Source organism: Sprattus sprattus, assembly GCF_963457725.1.
Source record: "Sprattus sprattus genome assembly, chromosome: 1".
NCBI lineage: Eukaryota > Metazoa > Chordata > Actinopteri > Clupeiformes > Clupeidae > Sprattus > Sprattus sprattus.
The window spans coordinates 50,963,537-50,977,851 of record NC_137920.1 but is presented as its reverse complement, the minus strand read 5'-3'; the positions used below and the strand labels follow the sequence as shown (position 1 = coordinate 50,977,851).

The 14,315-nt window shown below is 39.7% G+C and overlaps 1 protein-coding gene across 2 annotated transcripts in view; it reads left to right on the top strand.

Annotated features, from left to right (window-relative positions):
- Window positions 1–236: 236 nt before the first annotated feature.
- Window positions 237–14,315, top strand: part of LOC308373814 (flotillin-2a) — a 31,788-nt gene continuing 17,709 nt past the window's right edge. For both annotated transcript variants that reach the window (XM_080849459.1, XM_080849460.1), the window contains exons 1-2: window positions 237–370; window positions 13,016–13,097. In XM_080849459.1, coding sequence (XP_080705585.1) covers window positions 322–370; window positions 13,016–13,097 — 131 coding nt within the window. In that variant the 5' untranslated portion in view covers window positions 237–321. The remainder of the gene's footprint in view (window positions 371–13,015; window positions 13,098–14,315) is intronic.

Here is a 14,315-nt window from a genome sequence, read left to right as displayed (position 1 = left end):
TCTAACTCGATCTCAAATATTCTATACTACCAACAACACCAAACAATCTAAATCTCCAACTATCGCTTATTCTCCAACCACTGACAATAACTACCACGAATACAAGATGAGTTTTGGGACGTCGTATAGTCGAAGCGTCCCGCGAAAAGTGAACGAACGAACCACTTTGGTGAAGCACTTGATTCAAATGAGGCTTCAGACGTCACCGGTGACGTCACCTCGGCAAAACGATACAAGCCTCGATACGCGCTCCGGTGAGGAAGTGCTTCATTTTCGCGACACAAGCTCCGAAGCCTCGGGTTCATTTGTAACATCACTACTATGGGGAACTGCTATACAGTAGGACCAAATGAAGCGTTGGTGGTATCAGGTACGTTATCAATTTGTCTAACAGTTATTGTGTTCCTGTGTGTGGAAATCAGAAGGGCATGGATATTCGACATTCCTTACGCACGACGGCTTGCTAGCTTAGCTAACAATAGCCATTTAAAGTTACACAGCTAGAGATAACGTGAACGGCAACATTACTATACCCTACATGTCTTAAGGTGGTCAAGATGTTGGTGTTGTTGTTTTTTAGCAGAGATCATACTCTTAACTTGCATACATAGAACATATACTAACGTTGGCTCTAGCCAAATAGCTAACCGAGCTAATTTAATATAACGGGTTACAAATAATGTAACGCGGTGTCTTAACTGAGGGAAATTACAGACAGCTAGCTAACAGTGCTCGGCGTGGTTATTATTACGTTTGTCTACCAGCTATAGAATCATGTACATAGTTATATCTATAGTTAACGTCATTGACCAGTGTCTCTGTCAGCACGGATTTTCCAGTCTGTCTTGTGCAATTTAAATATCTAATAAACAACAATTAAAATCCCAGCTTTTCATTAAATAGCTAAAGCATAGCTTGTGAATTAGATGAAGTGAATGTAAACAATTCTTAAATAAACGACACCAGTGTTTCCCCTAGGTTTACAGCTTAGGGGGGGGGGGGGGGGAGGGGGACGGCGGCAGGGGCGCGGCGCGGCCCGCCGCGGCGGCGGACACGGACACAAACACTTAAATGAATTATGATGTTTATGTGTTTCTTTGAATGACAGCAGTCAATAAGTATAATTTACATGTTTTATGGTAAAGGTAACCTTAAATGACTTATTTTGTTGACCTTCCAGGGGGGACGGGCGGGCGGGGCCGTTGGGGGGGCGGGCCGCCACCCTAATATCATTGTAGGGGAAACACTGGACACTTTCTTGTCTGAGGACAGTGCCACACCCTCTCATCTTAAAGGGACCATCGTACTAAACATAAGATATACCCATGAAAGACAAATATTGCGTTGTACTGACGAGTGTTTCTATTATTTTGACCAACCCATGCCAATCAGTGGGGCTGGGCTTAAATAACGTTTGTGTCTAATCATACCCCAAGATGTCCATACAGTTGAATGGCCACCTCTCTTAAGCAATGGGAAGTAGTTTTCCATTGTATTATCCACAAACATATTTAATATTGCACTGTAGCAAAGACTCAAAGCTAGTTCTAAGGTAACATCATAAGGGGAGCTCGTACAACATAGACAATTAATTGGAGGTAAAGCAAAGTGTGAGGAGGGGGGTGGGCAATGTAAAGTCTTGACTAGGGCTAGACACATCAATGCTAAATTGCAGATAATTTTGTACATGGATGAAAGAGAGATCTGTAATCCACTAGGATCCTTTGCATCGGAAAACAAATTGTTAACATTATACTACACCCTAAATCCAAAATACAGGTCTAAACTGGTTGTTATTAGGCTACTTGCCATGGCTAGATCAGCAGACCTCCGTCAATCTGTCGTAGATGTAATATTGAATAGAATCAAGGGATACATGGATGCATTGTACAGTGATGGTAAAATGCAAACTATTTACCAAGAAAAAACTATGTATTGTGCTATGGAGGAAATGCAGTCACACTTTAATGAGGATGCATATACTAAAAGGACATTGGTTAAACATGTCAGGCAGTGTGATCAAATTATGAATAGAAACATGCATGCAATTCTGGAGGGCATTGAAAAATCAAATGTGTTTGAATCATCTTGTTCAGTCTAGGCAGACAGGTGTTGACTCAGTGAATTATTAATAATTATTATTACTCAGCTATTCTTTGTTTCCCTTATTCCCCTCTAGAGGTAAGAGATCGGCCATACCCAATTTCTGTTGGTACATTAACTTCAAGTGTTGGTAACCTAAAACAGTCATCTGGGCAGATGCTTGTCCTGTTAAGGATATTGTCATTTGTTTTGGAGAGTTTGGAAGATAGTGTTTGCACCTGTTCTTACCATTGCAACTGTGTCTAGGTTGAAGTTACTAATTGAAAATCATTGAAGCGTTTTGTAGAGGTGATCAAACAGCCTCATAATTATAGCAATTCTAATTTCAAGTTTTAGGTTGCTCAGAACCACTGTCAAAATCAATCAAAATAATGTAAAGTTGAATTGCCAGTTGCAAAATGCATCCTCATGTTGCAAGACCAATTTGTACGCTCAATTGCCAGTTATGATGATACTGCAGGGTTTTTCCTGGGTCAAAATGGCTCTTCGGTGCACCCCCAAAAAAATTGCGCGCTACGCGCGCACAGTCTGTCTTACCTATCACGGTATTAGCAGACATCAAAGTCTTTTTTTTCCCTTTTCTCACATTTCATATATAATGGAGGCTATGCTTGAGGTTATCATTTTGCTTCCACTTTAAATCAAAATAGATAGAGGCTAATATATTGACAATAGTCCAAGCCCCATGGTGCTATCATGTATGGTTCAAAGATTATCAAGGTTTACCTCATATATATATGCAAACTACTGAAATCTATATCAATAGAATCTAGGACTAACCAGTGGTCAGTAATGGAGCGCCATGAATATTGAAACCGTCGACTGATGAAATCAGGTTGCATACGCAGGTTGAGTAATTAAGTGATTGGCAGCTGGCCGCTCTGTCCATTCGCGCACCTCACAGTTGCGTATAGATCAGACTTATCAACTCAATTACTATTTATCAAAACAGAACGAGGGCTCGGCTGTAACCTACTTGAAACATACTATTCAGAACATATTCGCTGACATGCATTGCATACGTGATGATATGCTTACAAATCTGCTTAAAACAAAGTGAAGGTGTTTTAGAATAATATTTATGCCATATACAATAAGTGACTATGTAAACACCACTTATTAATGTTATAGTAAACAAACCTATTAACACCCAAGCTATTAAAAAGGTGACAAACAGTTATAAACCTTGATAGATAGAAAAATCTTTTATCAATCAATTTTACATATTTCAGTAGCGGTGGGTGTGTAGATTACGACAAGTAACTTGTTTGGATTTCAACTGAAACGTGTTTTCGTTTTTATCCTGGACCCGTTGTGTAGTAGACCAACACGCAAAATTAGCTGATACACGAGGTTTTGTGTATCAAGATCCAATCGTGATTTACCTGTGGTACGTGTGGTGTATGGAGATTAGAAAAACATTACCGATATGACCAAGTATGATCTCTATCAGAATCCTTAATCTCTCGTGAACATCTCCTAACTCGGTCGTCAGCTGTCGTCCATGTGATAAGCGGGTGAACCTCAATTTAAAGAGGGAGAGAGGTATCGGTGTCGGTTGAAAACTGAATGACTCAGCTCAGTTCGTTCCATGACAGTTTGTACAGAAATGAATGGCTGTCTAGTACACTTAATTACGTTCTACAACTGTAATGTTTTGCACACATACAATTTAAATACCCCTTTTGGGCTGGAGTGTATGTTGTTTAAAATCCGTTATCCTTTTTGACACCGAAATCAATATTAAGTAACGTGTACCAGCACGTAGGTGTTCATAGGTCGTGGGTGCTAATAGGTCGGACAACATTAACTAACATCTTCTCTAAACTGGCAACTTGGAGAAGCCTCTGTTCAATGATTGGCTGAGGGGGTGGGAGGCGGGATCTGCTGCGGCTGTCTTGAATTCAACGTGAGGGCTCAAAACACCGTTAAACTGAATTGGATGACAGGTTTTTTTTAATCGCAGACTCTTTTTTTTTTTGCTTTAGGCGCTCGGGATTTTTCATAGGCGCTCGGGATTACGGTTTAGGCGCGCGCCGAAATTTTCTCTATGCAGGAAAAACCCTGTACTGTGTTACATTATTATTATTATTATTATTATTATTATTATTAAGACTTCATTCGGTTGTCATATTGAAAGAAATGCAACGTCAACCTGATCGAAAAAGTTTTACTTACATCATCGGTCATCCAGATGAACGTGGCTTGGCAAATTGCGTGTTGACCTTGACAATGTCCTTGTCACTTTGCGAAATGTGCATCTGTTCCATAAGTAGGCCTACCTGATGGATTGGTAAACATGTGGACAGAAGTTAACACACAATTAAAACCAGTGTTTACGTGAATGAACCGTGTTAAATGCAAATTGTATCTGTAATTGCAAAGCAAGTAAATCAACTTACCTTGACCTTAGGTCGTATGGGTTCCTGTTGAAGTTGACACTTCGACAGAGATGAGTTTTCCAAAAGTCCAGGATTAATGAAAATAAAATGGTGGGCTCCTTCCTCTGACACATGGTATGAGGACCGTGAGACACAAACTTCTGCACTGCACGCCTCTTCATCGGAGTTCATTATAACTAGTAACACCATACTCCTAGCTAACATAATTGACCATGTGAAATTAGTCGTGTGAGCAACACAACGGGTTAATAACATGTATTAATGACAATGACCAAGTGAACAGCATGCATTCATTTAAGATTACCTTATTTCCCCCAAAACATCAATTGTGTGTCTGTGAGATTGCTAGCTTGAGCTAACCAAAACACCATAGCTAGCCTGAGCTAACCATGCACCATATAGCCAGCTAGGTAAATTAGCTCGCATAAAATAAGCTAACCAATTACGTTATTCTCAAACAAAAAAACATCGTTTATGTGTGTTTGTGAAGTGTAACATATGTCCTTTATCAATCACTCACGTTATTGTCGTTTAAGTTATTTACCGCTACAGATTAGACCTAACACAAGTGTAATTCAGTTGCTATTAATGTTTAACAGCAGCGTTAAATGTGACGCCTCATTAAAAGTCAGGCAAACGTCGTTGTAGCTAAGTGAAAAAAGTAGAGGTCCTGGTAATAGCCAATCAAATAAATGGCGTTTTCAGTTCCTGCCTGGTAACTAATCTTAGACGAATTCTAGAATATTGATTGGTTGTCAACCCATCGTTTTTTGAGTCAACCCATCGTCTAGCCACACCATCGTTGATTGGTTTCATAGCTATCCTTATCTACTTGTTGAATCCTGAACACTGATCTTCTGAGTCTCAATCAATAATGTAATATCAGAACTAACCACGTAGTGTCTGAGTCTGGTGCACATTCAGTGAGAGTTTAGCCAGCTCACTGAATCAACTGATTCAGAATAATGCATTTTAAGTTATTTTGGGAAGCTCAGTGTTTTCTATTCATTAAACGAAAGCTGGAAATATAATGGCGTTTTCAAGGTCACATGGAAGTAGGGTTGGGTTGGATAAGTAGCCTCCATGTTTTCTTGTAGTAATTGCAAATAACATAGCTGAATATAACAAGTAACAAAGTCTTTTAGTTTTCCTCAGTGTAACTTTTTATATTTTGAACTTGGTCAATGCGACAGTACAGTTTCTTGCCTGTTTATTCATGCGAGGCTCTGCCTACCACACAGCCCTCTGCAATGTTATCAGTTTGTTGTCAATCAGAACAAGTTTCAGTTAAATGCCACCCAGATACAACCATGTGTAGGTCTAGTTTGACACCTAGAACACACACAAGTGTTTTATTGCCCACAACCTTTGCGTTATTGAATAGCTGAATGGCTGACGGAATTAATAAGTGTATGAATGCCACTAGCGTTACGAAACAGTGGAAGTTCTACTCTTGTAAAAGAACCAGTAAGACTGGGATGGCCAAAGAACCAATGGTTCACTGTAATTTCCTGAGGCCTATCTACACTTAAAGAATGACAACTAATTCCAGCATGTGCCAGAACCTTGACCTTAAGCAAACTGGAGGATCATGTCTGAGCACTACTGTGATATTTAAACAAAGCGTGTTTGGGCACCTGTTGATGCAGCGGGGGCTGGATTTGTCAATGAAGTCTGTGGAATGTAACCAGAGTGGACAGAGGAGGCTACATAGACAACACTGCATTCACCCTGCAAGCCCCTTACTACTCAGTTTGGATTTATTGCTCAGATCTTTTTGTTTGACTGTTTACATTTTTTTTTTTTAATGTGGCCAATATCAGATTCCGCGCTGCTGAAGTGACCCACATGTGCACAAGACCAAGAACAAAGATGTCTCACGCTGTCATAAGGAAGTTAATATTGAGGCTACTGAAATGTTGTTGTTGTTATTATTATTATTATTATTATTATGAATAACAATAATAGTAGTAGTAGTAGTAGTAGTAGTAGGTGTAGTAGTATTCCTACAAAAGCCTACATTTATGCTAAGTCTCAGTTTAATGTGAAGTATGAGCCTGCTCTGTTCCACAAAATTGTTGAATTCTTGGCTCAAACACACCCTTGCCATCCTCAATCTGAGCGCAATTATTTAGTTTTGAGCACCAGCAGTTTGAGAAGCCTTCCTCACACAAGTATGCCTAGGGCCAATAGTTTCCGCGTCAAAAAAAAGCAAATTCCGTGTCACGCTTTTGGTGATTCCGTGTTTGTTCCAAAAAAAAACCAGCCGTAAAATGGCTTTCTGCACGTTAACTGTATGAAAAACCCTGTTGATAATGATGTTGCCTAGCAACGCTGTCTGCGTGCGTGCAGCCCCCTCAGTTAAGTTAGTGACGAGTTCAGTTTGACGCCAAGTAGTTGACCATACTGTGCCTTATACATTTCCAATGCTTAAATCATCATTCTTCGACCTGTATGTGATGCATTATGTGCATACCTAATGAAAGTAAGGGTTTTCATGAAGTTGCTACTGTGATAGATCGTGTATTAAATACCAAATTTTGGGCTACCTGCAAGTGCTATTAGTAGTGATTAGCATGCTAAGCGGAGATTTAGCTATGATCTGTTCTTATGTTGATACGCTGGTATGAAGATGGGTTCAATCCTGTTAAGATTTCGACTGGATGAGATATGAATGAGATCCATGTTGCCTAGTGTAATGTCCACTATTGTATCTAGTAATATTAGTTGTGTAATTGTTATTGTGTAGCAATAACTCATGTTAATGTAATTCAGTGCAGTGCTAATTAGTCCCCATAAAGAAGACTGATTTGGTAACTCATTGAATAATACGTGCCCTTCTTAGATTGTTGTTTGCCAGCCATCAACAGAACAGAAGAACATTTTTAGTTTTAAATGCGATTGGGAAGATGAGCAAATGAACGTGACTACCGTTGAAAAGGGGGGCGTGGCCGGAGCAGAGTTCAGCGCAGACGTGACATTTTCTGACTGCTTTTGTTCTTTAATTAATGTTTGTTCATTGTTGCGATCGTTGTTGTGTTTATTTGAAAGAAATTCAGTCTTGTAGGGTAAAATACAGGGGGTTTTGGGCGATTTTGATGCACAAAATTATGTTTCCATTTGAAAAGTTGTAATTCCGTTTTCAATGGTCCATTCCGTGTCAGATGGTCCATTCCGCGTATTCCGTCCGTGTTCCACGGAAAACTATTGGCCCTATATGCCAAAGTGAAAGGGAGGGGACGTTTTTAGGCCGCATCTGAGAGTTGTGGGTACTCCTACATCAATGCTACCCAAAAGGTTGCAAGGAAGATGTTTTTCTGTGCCTCCAAATGGGTCCCGAACACAGTGTGTAACACACTGTCCACATGGGTGACTACTGTGGACGTGGTTCCAATGTGCCACTTAACAAAAAGCCGAAGTGCAAATAACTCATCATATTTGCAGAGTTTTGTTTTTTGGAAACTTGCAAGGCATCAGTCGGAACATCTCTTTTCACACGAGTGCTTTGTCTGGGAATTCCCTGCCCCTTCACTGCATTGCATTTGCTCAGTTAGTCTGGCCAACTATCATCAGCGATCCACTTCACTCACGTAATTGGACACGCCTTTAACCAATCAGACCAACGATACTATACAACAATACAACGATCGGTAATAAAGCAAACACATATTTTTTCTGTATGAATTGTTCCAGGGCAAGTTTCTGTTCTGTTTTCAAAGAAAACTTGCCTTATCGAAGTTTTGCGGTGCTTCGGCGGCCACCATGTCCAATGTTTAAAAACTCTCCGTGCAGTAGAATTTGTAACGTAGCCGTGGTAAGTTTAAATCCGCCAATGGCGCGCCAGGTAGCCAAAAGCCAGTTTGTGATTGGCTCCAAGGATTGTGGAAATCTTGAAATGAACGGGTATCCATACTTGGCCAGACCCAGTTCTGAGGCAAAATCAATTTGGCCGGAAGAAGTGGGGCGGGACTTCCCAGACTAACGAGTGCTAGCTTATGCTTCCCAAATAGAAAGTGATGATTTTGGTACATCTGTTGAGGGTATTTTTCGGTGTTGTGCTTATGTTGTAAGCCTGTGATATAAATATATAATAAAAGCAAGAGTCTACTAGTCATTAAGGGATTAACCAGGGATTAAATACAATTTTCAATCAATACAAAACCAGTGTTGGTGAACTCAGGGCTGAGCTCAGTAGGAAGAGACGTAATGATTATGATGTATGTTGTTAATGATGTACTGCAGTGGAGATTACAAGACAAAAACGAGGGAAGATAAAAATAACCTTTATAAAGCTTGTCTAAATGTATTACAATAGCAGTGTTGTAAAAGATTTTGAAACTGAAGCGAGGTGATAGAAATAGTCTTTAAAAATACTGTTGTCAACACTATTGAAAGGCTGTAAAACTGATTAAATATGAAACTATTGATATGGAAGTGGGTAGTTTCTGTCAATTGTCTCTTGTACTTGAGGATGTCTACTTAAGGTTGTGGTTGAGATTTCAAATGATGACTTTCAGTTTTTTTTGGTCAGGCTACAGGCAAAGGTGTCTGTAAATTGTTGGTGCAACTGTGCATTTTGCGAGTCAGAGGTCCGCGGCCACTTGCCCCACTTGTGCGCCCCCTAGTTTGAGAACCACTGCATGGGAGCTACCATGGTAACATGGTTTTTGCCAAAGTATTTAGAATTCTTACCAAGCCTCGATCCCCTATGTTGTAACCCATGAGAATCCATGGCTCAGGTTTTTTACAGCCAGGATGATGATGCGTCCACAGCATACCGTAATTCCCGGGCCGCACCCACTGAATAAAAAAAAAATACTTATTTTGAACATAAATAAGCCGCACTTGTCTATAAGCCGCAGGTGCCTACCGGTGAAAACAAATTAACTTTACACAGGCTTTAACGAAACTCGGCATGACAAGAACAGTTAGTAGGCATGCAACATACTAATATTTTACAAATATATATAGCTTATTATAAGTGCTAAAGTGAACAATCCAAGGATTAGTTAAGGATAAGTTAACACGCAGAAAGTGATGTTGCTCAAGAGCAGGATGATGACGATTTGGTTAAAAAGGGGGCACCTCTGTTTTGAACTGGTTTGAGTTTAAAATATCCGATCTCGACCATTAAAGACAGTTGTGTCGCCGTGTTGTTTTAGCCAAAGGTGTAAGCACAAGCAACGTAAAACCATCATTCAATTGGTAGCTCGAACATTGTCTATTGTTTATCATATTTCATATTATCATTTTCACAAACATAGGTAAGGTACATACTAGGGATGCAAATGATTAATCGACTTTAGATTAATTGTCGATTAAGAGGTTGCTCGATCAAAATGTATTAATCACGATTAATCGCTAGAGGGCGCTAGCGCGAGAGACCGGTTGAAAACAAATGTTCTCTGTGTAATGCGGTATTGAAATACAATAGTTCCACTAGCTCACTCAGTTATCATTTGAACACCGTGCATGCTGCTGTCCTGCATGGCACCACCAGTTCACCTGGCCAACCTAAAATCACAGCTACACTGTATTATACCTTCTCTCGCTTACTGCCGCGAGTTATGGCTTATAGTCTTAAAACTCAGCTTAGCTAATAGCTCGTTAGCGGGCTAGCTCACTGAGACTTCATAGAGTTAGCTACCTAGCTCGTTAGCGGGCTAGCTCACCTTGCTATGAATGTGAATATCTCTGTCTACTCCCGCGCTAACGTGTGCCCGCGAGTTTGGCTCATGAGAGTTAGTAAGTAAGTAAGTAAGTAAGAGTTGAGTTGGCTATTTAGCTTGATAGCGGACTAGCTCACTCAGGCTTAATGATTAGATACCTAGCTCGTTAGCGGGCTAGCTTACCTTTGCCTGATGGCTTGTCATTAAGAATGTAACTACTCTATCCCTCACTACCGTGAGCGCGAGTTAAACTTCAGAGAGTTGTGTTGGCAATTTAGCTTGTAATAGCCTAGATGCAGTTTCTTCATAATCTATAGGCTCAATAATATTCTGTTTGGCTCTATTTAATTTCTTCTATTCTTTTTTGTTTTATGTCTGTTTCAAATGCAAGAACTGAGCCAGTCCATAATTTATTTCTTTTTTTTTAAATTAATGAATGGATTTTGTTATACCATTAAAAAAAAACGTTTCTGCTTTCTTTTCCTAATGCATAATTACTTGAGGAATGTATAATAGAATAGAATAGAATAGAATTATCATAATGTAATGTAATATAATAATAATAGGGCCTATTTTTAAAGGCCCTATTGAAGCACTGAAACTCAGGTGAAAAACGCCGCTTATCAATTAATCGAAAGTCGATCGATAAGATTATCAACTAATGATTAATGAATTAATCGATAATTTGCATCCCTAGTACATACAGTTGGCAGCTGGTAGCTTGTGATGAACTCGTATTAATATGTGTGAATATGAACTATTTCATACGAAGTTGCACAGGCACCCTGAGGGCTTCCTCCCATTATAATTTTATGAGTTAAATCGAGGATACTAGATGACTAGCTATCGTTTTATGCAACTGTAACTCTTCCATTGAAATCGTTTATGCTAAGGTTATTTAAAGTTCCCTTAGCTAGCACAGCAATTCGATAACCAGTAACAACCAGGAAACACAACTTAAGCTGCAAAGTTTAATTTTTCAAAATCATCTCACCATTGAAAAAGCAGTCTTGGGTTCTACGTGATTACAACCACTTGTGGAATGTTAAATGGCTTCACATAGATATAAACATACCTAAGAGAAATAATGGGAAATCGATAGAGCAAGGGCTCACTCTGATATCAATGTAATGTTAGCGAATATTGCTCATGCTTTAGTCTCCGCTCTTCGTCTAAAGCAAAATCTATTCTTGAGGTTCCAACATTTTTCAAAAGCAAGTTGGTTTTAAATGTGAGTTGTCAATCAAGTTATTTTCTGTCCCGTCGTTTGAAGCATACCTTTTAGCTCCGGCATTGATCTCCCATTATTTAACATTTCACGTTTCGATTTAAAGTCCAGTTTCAGGCTTCCAGAATAGCTCCTTGGATGAAATACTGTGCACTTGGCATTCGCGTTAATGAAAGAATGGGTACCAAAATGGAGAGAGTCTTAGGTCCATACTTGTATCTAAGAGTGGTTTGGCTGAGTAGTCCCATTTCTTTGTATGCCACGTTTCTTCATCAGCTGAAGTAACACTTCTTCCTTTCCATGGAATATTATGGCTTTATTTAGTATCCAAGTCTCCATTGTTCCTTGCATTTTGAGGAGTAAAGCATGATATAACATATGGGGATTAATGTTTCTTTTTTAAGATGCTGTATAACTTTATTGAATCAAAATTGTCTAATGGAATTTCTACGTTCATATTATTTGTACAACCATCATGAGACATGGTATTCAATCAGGCAAATTCTGACATGGCATTTATCTGGGCGGCTGTAGGTCATAGAATGTTGTGATGGGGAACAGTTTGGCAAATAGTGAAGATGGACATTACATTGTTTCATTTGGTGTCAGCTGAAGAGAGTGGGGAAAATTCCGGATAGTAAGCAGGTCTGTGTGTATTGGACTGGGCCAGTCCTCCTGTAGGACCGCCCTCTTGTGGCACCAGAACAGCTGAAGGGCCAGAGTGGAATGGAATGCCATTTGAGAATTTGACATAACCTAAAAAGCAAGCTAGCGTCTGCCAGTGGAGCTGATAGAGATGGAGAAGGAACATTAATAGCACTGTGTGTTTTCGTGGCATGCTCTGCATAGCGATCTCATAATGTAGCAGCTAATTATGTGTTTAGACTAGAGGATTCCATGTATCGGTGGCTCAGAAGAGAATTAATAATGATCAGTTCTTTTAATCAATCAGGAAATCCGAAAGGAAAAATAAGCATGCATTTAAGGTGCGATACTCGCTTTGTGGAGTGGCTGTTGGGGAACTGTCAAACTATGTGACCCATAAAGTAGCCTGTGCTAATTTCTGTCATCAAGTCCGTAACCAGCTGACAGCTGAGAATGAAGCTGCAGTGCGGTTTCTGGGAATCAGACCGTGTGCCCCATGCCCACTTTGATAATCACTTTCTGCGTTTTTTTGTCTGAAATGTGAGATGTGTTTGTGAAGTTTGGAAATAAAGTTTAATAGTAACTTGTATTTGGTCTCACTTAACTCTGTATATTATAACTTTTTTTTTTTTTTGACAATTATTTTAACCACATTTGGTTTGGATAGAAAAGGATTGTAAAGTTAAAAGGCATCAGTCCCCCCCTTTCACCTGTGAGATGCATAGCAGTCAGATCTGTGTTAAAGAATGACAATGGCAGGGGGAAATAATCCCTTTGTGTCTCCACAGCTGTGTTGTAGGCAGCTCATGCTTGGCTCAGGTTCCATCGTGCCGTTTCATTGTTTATATTGTTTTATTGTTGCACGCTACAGCTGTACTGGTGTGGATATGAGATTTGAGATGTGGTATGCCTTTCGCTGCCTCTGCCTGAACAACGCTTTGCTCACACACATTCATGCCTTTCCCTAGGTGGCTGCTGTGGCACAGATGTCTCCGACTACGTAACTGGAAGCTGGGCCTGGGCATGGTGGCTCATCACAGACATACAGAGGTAAGACCTGCTCCCGCCTCAAGTCACCAGAGCCCGTCACTGTTAGCTAGTAGGGAGTGGGCGTTGTACCGGTTTGATAGTAATACCGCGATGTTGCCACGCCATGATATGGATTTTGCAATATCATGGATATCGCGATTTATTTATAATTCATAAATTCGAATTTGGCATTAATATTTTTTATTCCAAATTTTAAACTGAGTGATAGTACTTAGTAGCTACATCTTTTTTTATTTTAATCTAACCTTTATGGGTTCTTACGAATAAAAGAATGTATGTTAGCCTAATATGTGGACCTATTTTTTGGAGCGCACGTCGCATGCACTTGTTGCTCGCATGTGGTAGGCAGCTGCAGTTAGGAGGCAGGTTAACTTTAGAGGAAAACATTAACAATCCAGGATGAGCAAAAACCCAAAAATTGATGTTGCTCAAGGGCAGGAGGATGAATTGGTTAAGAAGAAAGGGGGGCCCTCTGTTGTTTGGAACTGGTTTTGCTTTAAAATCCCCGACCAAAAAAGAATAATAGACAGTTGAGTCGCCGTGTTGTTTTAGCCAAAGGTGTAGGCACCAGCAACCTGTAAAATCACCATTCAATTGGCAGCTTGCAAATTGTCTACTGGTTGTTTATCATATTTCATATCATCATTCTTAACACACATAGGTAAGTTACATTCAGTTTGAAGCTGCTAGCTTACGATGAACTCGTGTTAATATGTGTGAAAATGAACTCTTTCATACGAAGTTGCAAAGACTACCTTTTCCCATTATAATTGTATGAGTTAAATCGAGCGAACTATATCATCAGCTAGATAACTAGCTATCATTTCATGCAAATGTAGCTCTTCCATTTAAATCGTTTATGCTAAGGTTAAGCTAGCACAGCAATTCGATAACCAGTAACAACCAGGAAACACAACTTTAGCAGCAAAGTTTAATTTCTCAAAATCAGCTCACCATCACCGTCTTGGGTTCAAAGTGATTACAACCACTTGTTTGATGATAAATGACTCCACATACAGTAGATATAACAATCCTAAGAGAAATAATGGGAAATCGACAGAGCAAGGGCTCACTCTGATATCAATGTAATGTTAATGAATATTGCTCATGCTAATATTTAGTCTCCGCTCTTCGTCCAAAGCCAAATCTAAGGTCCAACATTTATCAAAAGCAACATGACTAGTCGATAGCGATATTTTATGCCCCGTCGTTTGAAGC